Genomic DNA, 14,740 nt, shown 5'->3' with positions numbered 1-14,740 from the left:
AGAGTGCAATCCACACCATCCTCCAGATCATTTATGAAGATATTGAACAAAACCGGCCCCAGGACCGACCCCTGGGGCACTCCACTTGACACCGGCTGCCAACTAGACATGGAGCCATTGATCACTACCCGTTGAGCCCGACAATCTAGCCAGCTTTCTACCCACCCTATAGTGCATTCATCCAGCCCATACTTCCTTAACTTGCTGACAAGAATACTGTGGGAGACCGTGTCAAAAGCTTTGCTAAAGTCAAGAAACAATACATCCACTGCTTTCCCTTCATCCACAGAACCAGTAATCTCATGATAAAAGGCGATTAGATTAGTCAGGCATGACCTTCCCTTGGTGAATCCATGCTGGCTCTTCCTGATCACTTTCCTCTCATGCAAGTACTTCAAGATTGATTCTTTGAGGACCTGCTCCATGATTTTTCCAGGGACTGAGGTGAGGCTGACTGGCCTGTAGTTCCCAGGATCCTCCTTCTTCCCTTTTTTAAAGATTGGCACTACATTAGCCTTTTTCCAGTCATCCGGGACTTCCCCGGTTCGCCACGAGTTTTCAAAGATAATGGCCAATGGCTCTGCAATCACAGCCGCCAATTCCTTCAGCACTCTCGGATGCAACTCGTCCGGCCCCATGGACTTGTGCACGTCCAGCTTTTCTAAATAGTCCCTAACCACCTCTATCTCCACAGAGGGCTGGCCATCTCTTCCCCATTTTGTGATGCCCAGCGTAGCAGTCTGGGAGCTGACCTTGTTAGTGAAAACAGAGGCAAAAAAAGCATTGAGTACATTAGCTTTTTCCACATCCTCTGTCACTAGGTTGCCTCCCTTATTCAGTAAGGGTCCCACACTTTCCTTGGCTTTCTTCTTGTTGCCAACATACCTGAAGAAACCCTTCTTGTTACTCTTGACATCTCTCGCTAGCTGCAGCTCCAGGTGCGATTTGGCCCTCCTGATTTCATTCCTACATGCCCAAGCAATATTTTTATACTCTTCCCTGGTCATATGTCCAACCTTCCACTTCTTGTAAGCTTCTTTTTTATGTTTAAGATCCGCTAGGATTTCACCGTTAAGCCAAGCCGGTCGCCTGCCATATTTACTATTCTTTCGACTCATCGGGATGGTTTGTCCCTGTAACCTCAACAGGGATTCCTTCATAGAGTATCAGGGTTGGAAGGGACCTCAGGAGGTTATCTAGTCCAACCGCCTGCTCAAAGCCGGACCATTCCCCAATTTTTGCCCCAGATCCCTAAATGGCCCCCTCAAGGATTGAACTCACAACCCTGGGTTTAGCAGGCCAATGTTCAAACCACTGAGCTATCCCTCCCCCCCATTACATAAAATTTGAAATCTTATTTTATGTACATTTAAATGAGATATGATACAGAACTGTCAAGTGGTGCTGTAAGCCTGTATGCAAGGCGAAACAATGATACACAAAATAAGAAAGAGTCTTGAAGAGGAGTATACCTCTTTAAGGGCAGGGGCACGAACATTACTGCAGATGCAGAGCAAGTCAGCACCACCACATTGACCCGAAGAGGGTGGGGAGTACATAGCTGCAAGTCAGGCAAGAGAAGTTCTCTTTCAGCTAGACTAGGCAGATCACCACCCACCCTCCCCATGTTGAAAGTGGTGAAATACCAGGTTTGGTAACATTCCACGGTGGGTGCACTGCGCTATCTGCTCCTTTCTCGGGAGGCTGGGAAGGAATTTTTCCCTCACCGCCAGACTGGCCAAGGCAGAATGGCCTTCCCCACAGTGGGTTGGCAGGAGCGTGAAGGGGGCTTGGTTAGGCTACGATATCACAACTCATTCTTTAAGTGTGGAGTGGATGTCCAGTGCAGGTACTCCATAGGGAAGGGATACAGTGATCAGATAACTGGTTTTGTAAAGGATTTAAAGGAGATGTTTGTTAAAAGAGTGGAAATGGGTGGGAAAGGGTTTCGTGGCTCCTATGACTGGCAGGGGAGGGAATCAACCCCCTCCCCCCCATAGCCCACCTTAACCCTCATTTGGCAGAGAGGAAAGGTAAGGTCCAGCAACGTGTTGGCCAAGGACCAGGATGAAGGGGCTGATGGAAGCCCTCTGGGTAGATACTGAAATGATCATAGAGTTACTTGCACTGTACACTTTTATCTGGGGTACTTCCAGACACTCGATAATAAAGTTGTGGCCTAATTAAACCACATTCAGGGTTTCCTGTCCTTCTTCCGGTATAGCCAGACAACACGGCAACATGATTGTGGCTATCGTTTTTACTATTTACATTCATTTCAACACCTTAATGTGGTGTTTACTAGCCAAAGCTACCAAAGAACAATCTATTAAAAGATTTTTATTGGATTTGCATAGACAAGTATTCCCCCTACCCCAGAGATGATGAAACTGTTAAGCATGAGGTGAATATCAAGACTTTGTAATATACTAACATGAAATGTTTTCAAAATTGCATATTCTTAATTGTCAAAGTATCTCACAAGTGATTATAATAGTTTTCTATATTTTCCAACTGAAATTTGCTGACTAGATCAGTCTCTCTCTGAAGGCTGTGCAGCAGTAGCAGAAGATTGCATGACCATAATTTGTACTGCATTGTGGGCAGATACAAATGTATGTGAATTCCTAGTGCAATGCTTCTCAATTGGTAATTGTTTGTACACACAGTGTAGCAGCTAGTCTGCCTGGTAGAAAGTTTTGATTTGTAATTGTCTATGCACGTCAGTGCTAGCTTTTAAAATATTCTAGAAAGTAGCTTTCCGATTCAGTGACACTTATGCACCGGTCAATATGAGGTGTTGGAGATTACACAGTTTCATGTTATGAATAAGCAAAATCTACGAGAGAAAGAAGCCCTTGCCTCTGCATTGAAGATGGATGAAGAGCACGTTAAAAAGAGCACTATGTCAACATTATAACAAACCCATCTGACCCTTAATCACATCCAGAAGTGCTTATCAACATGTCCACTGGACTGCATGTAACATCAGATGTACAAGAATCTCTACTGAAAACAGCAGATATTGGTGAAGAACAAATGGAGAGATTTGTGAGACGTGCACTTGATTCTGATGGGACACACAGCTTCTTCAGATATCTGGCATCAAAACATTTGCTGACATGGAATGGCTTGCCCCCTCAGCAAGTTCGCAGATGACACTAAGCTGGGGGGACAGGTAGATATGCTGGAGGGTAGGGATAGGGTCCAGAGTGACCTAGACAAATTGGAGGACTGAGCTGAAAGAAATCTGATGAGGTTCAACAAGGACAAGTGCAGAGTACTGCACTTAGAAGAGAAGAATCACATGCACTGCTACAGTCTAGGGACCCACTGGCAAGCGGCAGTTCTGCAGAAAAAGACCTGGGGATTACAGTGGACGAGAAGCTTGATATGTGTCAACAGTATGCCCTTGTTGCCAAGAAAGCTAATGGGCATATTGGGTTGCATTAGCAGGAGCACTGTCAGCAGATCGAGGAAAGTGATTATTCCCTTCTATTCGGCACTGGTGAGGCCACATCTGGAGTATTGCATCCAGTTTTGGGCCCCCCATTACAGAAAGGATGAGGACAAATTGGAGAGAGTACAGCAGAGGGCTATGAAAATGATTAGGGAGCTGGTGCACATGACTTATGAGGAGAGGTTGAGGGAACTGGGGTTATTTAGTCTGCGGAAAAGAAGAGTGAGGGGGTTTTGATAGCAGCCTTCAACTACCTGAAGGGGGGTTCCAAAGAGGACGGAGCTAGGCTATTCTCAGTAGTGACAGATGACAGAACAAGGAACAATAGTCTCAAGTTGCAGTGGGGGAGGTCTAGGTTGGATATTAGGAAACACTATTTCACTAGGAGGAGGATGAAGCACTGGAATGGGTTACCTAGGGAGGTGCTGGAATCTCCATCCTTAGAGGTTTTTAAAGTCCGGCTTGACAAAGCCCTGGCTGGGATGATTTAGTTGGTGCTGGTCCTGTTTTGAGCAGGGGTTGGACTAGATGACCTCCTGAGGTCTCTTCCAACCCTAATCTTCTATGATTCTATGGTCAAGACCACCAAATTTAAGTCTGGCAAGGGAGGGACAATCACAGCAGCTATCAGCCCAGATATTGTCTTCTGTCCTTAGCAAGATACAGAGATGATGTTTCAGTTGTTAGTCACCCAATAGGATCTTTGCCTATTTCCCTCTTCCAGGCTGATGGAACAATGGGAAGAACAAACAAAGCTGATTTAGGACATGAGCTAGAAGCTGAATGAATCCATGAGCTAAGAGCATGCAACAAAGAAACCACAGTGTACATGAGAGATATCACAGCTGTCACACAAATGATGGCTGGAGACAAATTCCACACATTTGATAAAATTGGCTGCTGAGTACTTTAGGCAGGTCCTAAACGGTTTGACAAAGCTAATTGTGTAATCAAAGTCTTTGACAGATGACAACAGTAACTCTGTGAAAACTGCAGAAAGACAGCCCCAGACAGGATCTAAGGTTGGATATAAGAAATACCAGGGGGTTGTGGACGCCCTGTGCCTCCATGGAAAAAATTTCTAAATGTGGCATCCAAAAATCACTTATAAAAGTCCTCTGTGAATACATGGGTCCAAATGCACTTTAGACTGTAGAAGCGCACCCAACACAAATACTCTTTCTTCCTGGAGGCTTTTCCAACAGCTAAGTAGCAAAGTCTGTCACTAGTAGATGTGCTGAAGAAGCCCAAGACTTGTAAAGTACTCAAGAGGAAGTGACAAGAGGATGCTTCTGCATGAGCTAATATGGATTTTTGGGTCTCTTGGTATCAAAGGAACCACAGCAATTAGCTCACCTGATACACCTGTTTTTGTCCTTGCTGGTCACTTTCCAATAAATGTAGCATATAGTTAATGCATGGCTTGAAATTGACACCATTACCAGCACAACTGACAAGCGTTGCTTCATATCTGTACATGCAATTTGTTATGCCCTCATTCCTGACTTCTGAAACAAATTTTCTGCTGTACACGAATTAATAGGATGTGACTGTGTCATGCCTATTTGAAATTGGGGAAAAACTCTGTTTAATGTTGTCAAAACAAAGGGAGCTTACCATTTCAGAGATCTTGCCAAATCAGGAGAAAATGATACAACTTCTGCAGCAAGAAAATTGGTAGTACTGCTGCGTGACCAGAGGGAGAAGGAAAAAGGACTAAAGAGACCCGGATCGCTTGTGCCTCAATCTAGGCTAGTCTAGAAAGGACAAGTCACTGACCAAAACTGTCCCACATGGTGGAAGTTTGAAGACCATATCAAAAGAGCATCTTGGTAAACAAAGATTTGGATGTCTTTGCTCATAGGTAAACCATATATTAGATCACCATTGCAACATGGATGGAAAAATGTGGATGATGAAGCACTTCCTGTATTCTTCAAGGGCTCAATGGCATCTGAGCTTCTACAAGATCTTATTTGTGCCCATACCAGTAGGGTCACTGCATAATCAACTGTGTCTGTAGTCAGAACAATCCTCCCTGCACATAACTGGGTACATACCAAGGCAATGAGGACTGTGATAAGCCAGAAACTCTTGACAGACATCATAATGAAGAACAAGATGATGATAATGATGTTGACTAGAAATGTCACTGGCACGATTACATTTCAGTGATACCTGTACAAATTTATTATTAGATTTTGTTTTACTTTTTAGATTGTTCTTGCAATGCTTTGAGGTCACAAACAAATCCAGTTTTATGTCTTGAAATAATACATAGTCATTCAACTAACAAAAATGAATCAAAATATTTCAGTGGTCATCATTTTAACATGTTGATGTCATTGTTTATCCCCATTTCCATGGTAGTAGTACCATTTATCAGCTCCATACCATACCTCATTGTAGCTGGGCAGTCACCCTGCTCTGGCCCTGAAGGGGTTAAAAGCAGCCATGGAGAGGGCTGCAGCACCAAAAGGGATTAAGAACAGCTGGGGGAAACTGACCACAGGTGTGTCTGGCTTAATCTGGGCCCAGCTGACCCTTATAAGAGGGCTGTGGGCCAGAAGCTGGAGGAGTCTTACTCTAGCCCTGGAGGGAGAAGGGCTGCCTGCCTGGGAACTGAAGGTGCCCGAGCAGGGCAAGGGCAAGGGCAAGGGGAGCTGGGGAGTTCCCACCTGGTAAAACCCCAGGCTGCAGGTCTTGGTGAAGGCCCACACAGGTGCTGGGGTTGCAGAGGGGCAGCCAGAGATACGCAAAGGCAGCAGGTCCTAACCCCTTGCCAATGATGAGTGGCCTTTACAGGCTGCAGTCTGCCCCAGTGAGTGGGGGCTAGATGATGACAGGCAGTAGCCACTGAGGCAAGGTGGGTTTAGAGGGTTGGGGGTTCCCCTGGGAGGGGAGACCCAGAGTGGGGGTACTGCTCGGGCAGAATGCCAAGGGAAAGGGGCACCGGGGTCCAGGAAGGACACGGGGCCAGCAGCAGGTGAGACACCAGCCTGCAGAGGGCACTCCACTGCTGGAGTTGAGCTAATTCCCTGGACAACGAGCAGGAGGTGCCGCACCGGTGAGTCGTCGCTTCGCTACACTCCTCATAGAGTAGACATAATTAACTTTTAAATAATGTATGATGTGCATGTGTGCAGAGACAGTACATTAAGTCAACCAAATTGGTGGTGTCTGTCACTCTCCTAAAAGGAACACACCAAGTGCCCCAGCTGCTCACAACATTTACTCAGCAAATCAGAATGAACATGAACCTAATAAGTTTTACTCCTCTAACTCACCCAAATAGCTGCATGCAGACACACCCAAAAATCTGCTAATTTCTGTTGGGAATATATGATGAGAAGAGAGAAACAGGAATGACTCCTTTAGTTTATCAAGAGCCAGCTTCACTCTCCTGCTGCGGAAAGTGCTACAAGCAGCAGTAGAAGCACCAACATGAAGGGAACAGAATGAATGCAACAAACCAAACAGAACAATGATGTGGGAAGTACTATAAAGAAAGGACTAGAAGAGAGGAATGGATAAGAAACAGAATATCAGGGGTGCAAGAAGGAAAAAAAGTGAACTGGTTACAAACTGGTTAAATGAGTTGAAGATTATCAGAGTTCCTGATATCAATTAAATTAACAAACATAGTTAATCTGATTGGTAGCTTAAAATGAAATGCAGGTATAAAATCTGCCTCACAAAATTTTGGAATCCTCTGCACTTCAGTACAAGTGTCATTTGTTTTACAACATGATTTGAAGTCAATGGGACTAAACTCAATTTTGAGAGTTTACAAGATCAGACCTTTGATTTGACAGCCAAGATGAATTTTGATTACACTACTGAATACTGACAATGTGCAACACAACAAAAAGGCTTTTTATAGTTATTTTTTAATTTAAATAAGCTTTTTATTTTATTTTTAATTGTAAAAATGAGCTGCCAAATTCCTGATATCACCCAGTAAGTGCCATGCTACCACACTGTTTCTCAGTGTGAATATGCATACAGAACTTTCATCAGGGTGGGCAATATTACTATATATTGTATGCGGGGGGGCGAGGGGAGGAACAAACCAGACTGTCTGTTGCCAAAGCTTTTAAATTAGAGAGTTATGAAAACTTATTCTCTTGGTAAATGAAAGTTTCTTTTCATGCACTGAGTAAATATATGATTTATGGTAGATGGCTGTGGCAATTCATGTCAGGCACCTAGTAACAGCGTACAATGCACGACATCTAAGACTGTCAACAACATACCGCATTTTTAAATGCTTCTTGTTAAACGTTTGGCACTGGCAGATCTGAAGCGATGCCATAGCACTTATACAAATGTTGAAAAATTGCCACACCAGTGACAAGAGATTAAAGAGCTCACGATTGCTGAAACAAAAAGAATGGCCTGAGAACAAGAAATCTGACAAAGCACTGGTAGAATCTTTTGCAGCCAGGACTCAAGTGCAGAAATTCGGAAAAACTCAAAGGAACAGAGTATGTATAGGGTAGGAATTCAGTACTGAAACATACCATCTCTGGATTTTCAAAACGTAAAGAATGACAGAAGTTGAAGATGAAGGCTACACAGAAAATTTATTTATGTTTTGTTTGTGCTTAGACCCGCTTAGTTAAACAGTGTTACCAAAGAGATTTTGCCCAGTCATGTTACCCAGTTACCAGCACAAAAACACCCAAAGAGAATACTGTTAGCCAAAAAGAGCCCGTAAGATGCGGGAAGTGCTCTTTCAAAGGATTTTATGGTTAAGAACATTACAATACTAAAACTGGGACATTATGGTTCATCGGTCTCAGTTTGACCTATTTCTTCCTCCCACTTAGAGAGAATAGTTATATATGTCCTACTACATTATAAGCAAACAACAGAGACGGGGAGGTGCTTTACTTTCTTTTCCAACGTAAGAAATCAAAACAGTGCATCACCATGAGCATCTTTATAAAAGCTCTAAACCTTGCAGCAACACTGTGAGCACATTAAATAGATAAGAAAACTGCTATGGATGATGTTTTTTATATATTCATTTTTCAGATAAATATTCAGCACCCTAAATAAAACTTAGGTAAGGAGTCTTTTAATCATTTTTAAAGGCTTGAAGAGCAGTCTCTATATGACATCCACTGATACTCTCTGCTCATGATATCAAACACTCATCACTGAACAGCATTCCAGCACTGAAGTATGAAGCTGCCTTTCAGAAAAGATGGCAAATCCATTTTCTGCTCCAAATTACACAGGTTAGTAGACTTTTTTATTTATATTAAATACTAAAATTGAATAATACGATTAGCGAAGTAGCCCCCATGTTTAGTTTGATATTATATTAAATTCATCTTAGTCTCTCGCCACAATATCAATGTGCTGCACATATTTATATACATAACTGCGTGAGACAAGTGGTTGGAGGAAATTGCTGGTTTTGGCAAATGGGTAAAGTTGGCACTTTTGGCACTCAAGCATGCATGGGTTATGCTTTGGGAATGCTGCACTCCAGCAGGATATTTCTGCTAATATGATCAGCAATGAAACAATTAACAGTGTAGATATGTATAGTGTCATCTCTGTATTTCAGAGAACCCATTAGGATTACTCAGGGCAGTTTACACTCCAGTTATTGTTTCAGCGTCTGTGCAGAATCAAGACAACATCACTGCATCAGTTTTCATTCAGTTTGTATTTTTAAGGTTTTCTTTGCAACCACTAGGTGTAAGAAACTTTTTCTCCTAAGGGAAAGCTTCAATTCTGAAGCACAATTCTGTGATAATGGGTGGATTCCAACACCAATTTCACAACAGAAGAGCCAGCATCCTACATATGACTTACAAGGAGAGGCTGAGGGAACTGGGGTTATTTAGTCTACAGAAGAGAAAAGTGAGGGGAGATTTGACAGCAGCCTTCAACTACCTGAAGGGGGGTTCCAAAGAGGATGGAGCTAGGCTCTTCTCAGTGGTGCCAGATGACAGAACAAGAAGCAATGGTCTCAAGTTGCAGTGGGGGAGGATATCAGGAAACACTATTTCACTAGGAGGGTGGTGAAGCACTGGAATGGGTTATCTAGGGAGGCGGTGGAATCTCCGTCCTTAGAGGTTTTTAAGGCCTGGCTTGACAAAGCCCTGGCTGGGGTGATTTAGTGGGTGTTGGTCCTGCCTTGAGCAGGGGTTTGGACGTGATGACCTCCTGAGGTCTCTTCCAACCTTAATATTCTATGATTCTAAGACATTACTCAGGACCTGGCATATTCTGTTGCAAAGATGCAACATTAAATCAGATTGATTGTTTTCATGCGATATTTTACTACACTCCTAAATCTTTCAGGTACTTTCATAAGGTACAGAATTAATGTAAAAACCTTATTTTATTTTTTTAAGAGCCAATTGTGTAAGTGTGCACCTAAATATTTACAGCATTTTGTTACAGCAGTGATTTTTCATTATTTTGATTCCTGAATCTAATCCATTTGTGTTGCCAACCTACTGTGAAGTGGTCTATGCTATGCTTTGTTCTGATTGGTTTTCACTTTTCAACTAAATTTGTTTTTAAAACTAAGGTAAACAATTTTGGACAATGAAGAAAGTTGAGGGAAGAAACATTAGAGATTTTAAAAGTATCTGGTCACAAATAAAAAAACATTTCTTCAAAACTATTGTGCAATGATATCTGAGAGCTATAGATGTACAGTAATGTATAATAATCTCTCTTCAAAACAAAAATGTACATTACCATGCCATGGTCAAATGTGAAAACACCAACATCACGTCCATGATGAATGTGATTCCGTCTGATAATGGGGTTTCCATGGTTTTTAACCCAAATTCCTGCTAATGCATTATTGGAGATCTCATTGTCCTCATATATTCCCTGGCAAAAAGTAAGTAAAAAACAAAAATCAACAGTAATAAATAGTTCTACAAAACTTAGGGGGAAAATTTGAAATAGAAAGTACCTGTGCATGATCGGTAATATAAAGTCCAACATTTTCACAGTCGCTGATGTTACAGTGTTTGATAGTGGGACAAGCTCCCTGGCCACTAACACATACTGCAGAGCCCACTGGAAGAAAAATGTACAGTTATCAAAGATTCAAAGTATAGTGTATTTACAGATAGTTTGGCCCTACGTTTACAAGAAAACATACAGTATGCACTGGCATCTAAAATGTATATTTTAAACATGTAGCATTCATTTAATGCTTTTTATTAAAGCAATGAAAAACAGACAGGAAACTATTACCATCCCCATTTTGCAGATATGGAAGCTGAGGCAGAGAGATTTTAAGTCACATGTCAAAGGTTACACGAACAGCATGTCACTGGCAGAATGGGCAATATTTTGTGTATTTATTTAGGTTAATAAAAAATAGTTCAACTTTTCACACCCTCACTGAAGAATATGCAAAAGAAAAACACAAGATAAAACAAAACTCTCTACACTCTCTCAAGACTGCTAACTATTCCCCCATTTTAGTCTATTTACACCCTCAGCAATCTATCACCTTCAAGGGTCTGGGGCAATCAAATATTTTGTATCATGCCAAGATCATCAACAGAGTATGGCAATGTCTAACTAATGGGGAGGAAAAGCAGGCTCCAGAGTAAGTGGCCCCCTTCCAAAGACACCCTTCCACTAATCTTCAATAGGGCCAAGATCTCATCCATGATGTCTGGTAAGCAGACATCAATAACAACTGTTATGCACTTCCAACATAAAACATCACTATCCAAACAGACAAGGTCACTCTGTACCAGCTGTAGTTTCTAAATGATCTTCAGGAATAGCTTTACATATACTGCATGGTAATAATTTCAATCTCAAAGCGACTAAAGCATAGATAAACTAGAGCAAGGTCTGCATCCAAAAGGACAGGTTCTAGCCAAATATAATTGAGAAGGAAAAATGTTCATGACTAAGTTTTGTGTTGCATATGGACAGAAAAACATTATGTTCACTGCAATTATCCTATTTCAGTAACAGTGTTTAAAATTAATTTAACAGTGAAGAGGACACTAACCTGTACAGGTACTTCGAATGATACAGTGATCTATTATTGGGCTGCAGTTCACGGTAATCTCTAAGCAGTGGTGTGCATTGTGGTGCTGAGCAGATTTGTCATCAGGATTGAACTAAGAGAATAAAATGTAATGTTTTGATATTTTTTAAAAAAGCATAATTTTGGAAATTATTAAAAGTTCTACTCAGGTTGCTTACCCTGATTGTCATATACCCAACGTACGCATCTTCAGAACCCTCCATAAAAACGAAGGTGGAATCTCTAGTGTTTTCTATTATGACTTTATCTGCTACTTTTCCAGGTGCTGTAAACCAGAAGTTATTATAAAAGCTTACTCTTTTCCTATGAAAACTGAAAACAAACATTTCAAGTTCTACAAGTGAAAAAACAAATGCAGATTCTCAGGCATATTTACATTAGGAGCGCTTTACCATATAGGAATATTGATATACTAAAAGTGCTCCTAATGTGCACACAGCAATACCAGTAAAGCTGTGCTTTCCACTGGCACAGTGAAACCACTCCCCATGAGCAAAACAAGATATTCTAGTAACAGTGCAGTTTTGCCAGTATAGTTGTTTACCACCTTCTGCCAGTACAGCTGTGTCAGCCATGGGTGCAAAGAGGATCCCTGACCTAGCTACACCAGCAGAATTCTGTTGCATAGATGTGGCCTTAATTTAGATGCAGTTATACTGGCATAAAAGTGCCTTTGCTAGTATAGCTTATGTTGTTCAGGGAAGCACTTTTTACTGGTGTAAACGCCACACCTAATACTAGTATTAAATATATACCAGCAAACCTTTTCTAGTGCAGACTTGGCCCTGGTGTTCTGACTTCCAATTCCCTATTCTAACTATTAGGAAATTGTTCCCCATTAAAATAAACCAGAAATAGATAATTCAATATAGTGCATACGAAAATAAAACTGATTACAAAATACCATTTAAGTTTTAATAAAAAATTAGAGAGACAACTGTAACATATTTGGGCTCAAACTTGTACTATAGTAAAACAGTTACAACCTGGTGCTGTATATGGTCTGGATTCTAAATCTTTTTATTAAGACTAAATACACAAATTTAGTACACCATCACATAGTAGATCCTTGCTAATACATGCATGTTCTTTACAATTTTCACAAAACCAAAAAAGTGGTATCTCCTAATTTCTCAACATACATACAGAGTGCTGTAGGAAAGTCTATTTTTATACTTAATGTACTAAAAGTTTATTACAGTTTAAAACTGAACTACAGTTCAGAATAAATAAATGTTAAGCTTTTCAAAATAAGTGTTAAGAATGTTTTAAAATTGCTAATCTACAAGATGCTTGAAATATGAATAGCAAGCTTCTTCACCATTCTTTATACTGAGTCTGACAAAAGTGTTTTGCATGCTACTGCTGAAGAGCCAGCAGAGGGAGCACAGGTTTAAAAAAATATTTTTATAGCTGAGTTGACCTCAGTGATGTTGGTGCTTAAGAACAGTAGTAAACAAGAGAGCCAATTTAATGTCACCACAAACTGAAACTGAAATAACTAAACCAGTTATAATTCACACTTTTAGTTATTTTGGTACAAGTCTGTATGGAACACTCTTATTCAGAAATAAGGGCCTGTCTACAGTGTTTATATTGCTATAACTATATCAGTTTAGAAACCTTTATGCGAATAAACTATACTGATAAGCACCTTTATAGCAGTAAAACTACATCCACTCAGGACGGTTGTACCACTAACTATATCAATCCAATATACTTACAGCAGTACAAAAATATGTTTACACTAACCCTAAGAATGACCACTCAGATTTGCATCAAAACAATTAGCTTGACGGAATATTACAAACAACTGAAGAAAGAAAGAAATTAAGCACTTTAGTATTCTTTGTAGCTCTACAATACAATGGAATTGCTAAGTAAACAGGAGGAAGCTACTTCTTAATCTCTTCCCCTGAATCATGACCATACAGCTGTGCTTGTACAGCTATAGGAGAAGAAATCCTCCCACTGTTCATGGAGAAGCAAGGACCACTATCCTTGAACCACGATCACAGTAGTGGTATTCCAGCTGCAGTAGTTCCTGCTGCTGTGCTCCCCTGAATAGAGTTGGTGAATTCACACAGCAGCAGATCAATCCATGCCAACTGCAAACCTTGCTGTATACACAGAGGTGAAGGAAGCCAGAGAGCTCCCCTCAGTTATACAGTACCCGGGACCTTCCATGGGCAAGGACAAGATTTTGCCCTTAAACCAGATTTGATCTTTTTCTGTTGCCTGATAACATGTTATGCTCCTGTTCTCTATCTATCAGGAAGAAAAGTCCCAATCAGAATGAAGCAATTTTCACATCCCACTCTGCAAACATGATTTCCATTTTGACTTCTCCAGAGCTGTGAATACATTAACATAGCCTGTCTCATTTCCCTAATGCTATCCGTTTACCCTAACCAAATGACCTTAGGTCGAGGGTCCGTACTCATGTCATGGAAAAATATTTATGAATACACAATTCGTACTTCATATGTCACAAGTGCCAATGTTACAGGTATGTAGGTCAAACTAGCAAGTACCCTTATCCTGGGGAGGGGATCCAGAAACCTTACAGCTGAGCTGAAGACAGAAAAGGAATAGAATTGTGGGCAGGAGATGAAGAAGCTAGAAAACCAATACCAGAACACTTGCTCCTCAGAGAAAAAAGGCAGCTCAAGAATGACTGCACTAAGCACTAGATGCTCAGATACAACATTGGCCAATTCAGACAGACTCAGGAAGCATGTGCCAGATGCAGGGTCAGTATTTAGTTCATCTACAGATGCTTCTCTCCTCTTTCTACCAAGGAGGTGATTGTAGCTTAACCTTTTAATTATGGGATATTGGAAAAGACTAAAAAGGGAATGGGACTTCCTCAACCCTTTGGTTTTAACCAAGTACATCAAAGGAATACCAGAAGATTTTTACCAAGCCTTAGCAAGAGGGAAATTCAGGAGAGAAATTTCCTGGTAAAAGTGAAATGCTGAAACTACCTTAAAGGAGGGAAACAGATCAGATAGATAGTCCCACCCCCCTGCTCAAAGCAGGACCAACCCCAACTAAATAATCCCAGCCAGCGCTTTGTCAAGCCGGGCCTTAAAAACCTCTAAGGATGGAGATTCCACCACTTCCCTAGGTAACCCATTCCTAGTGAAATAGTTTTTCCTGTAGTTCCAAAGAGGATGGAGCTGGGCTGTTCTCAGTGATGGCATATGACAGAACAAGGAGCA

At 41.2% G+C, this 14,740-nt stretch overlaps 1 protein-coding gene across 4 annotated transcripts in view; it reads right to left on the bottom strand.

The window, feature by feature from the left end:
- Nucleotides 1-14,740, bottom strand: part of FBXO11 (F-box protein 11) — a 209,404-nt gene that overhangs the window by 74,876 nt on the left and 119,788 nt on the right. For all 4 annotated transcript variants that reach the window (XM_077813921.1, XM_077813920.1, XM_077813918.1 and 1 more), the window contains exons 8-11: nucleotides 11,675-11,781; nucleotides 11,478-11,589; nucleotides 10,413-10,519; nucleotides 10,190-10,327 (exon numbers count right to left, since the gene is read on the bottom strand). In XM_077813921.1, the coding sequence (XP_077670047.1) occupies nucleotides 10,190-10,327; nucleotides 10,413-10,519; nucleotides 11,478-11,589; nucleotides 11,675-11,781 (464 nt within the window). The remainder of the gene's footprint in view (nucleotides 1-10,189; nucleotides 10,328-10,412; nucleotides 10,520-11,477; nucleotides 11,590-11,674; nucleotides 11,782-14,740) is intronic.

The sequence above is a fragment of the Eretmochelys imbricata genome, chromosome 3 (assembly GCF_965152235.1).
Source record: "Eretmochelys imbricata isolate rEreImb1 chromosome 3, rEreImb1.hap1, whole genome shotgun sequence".
NCBI classification, from domain to species: Eukaryota; Metazoa; Chordata; order Testudines; family Cheloniidae; genus Eretmochelys; species Eretmochelys imbricata.
Note: the sequence above shows the minus strand (reverse complement) of the source record. Positions and strands in the feature narration are given on the sequence as shown.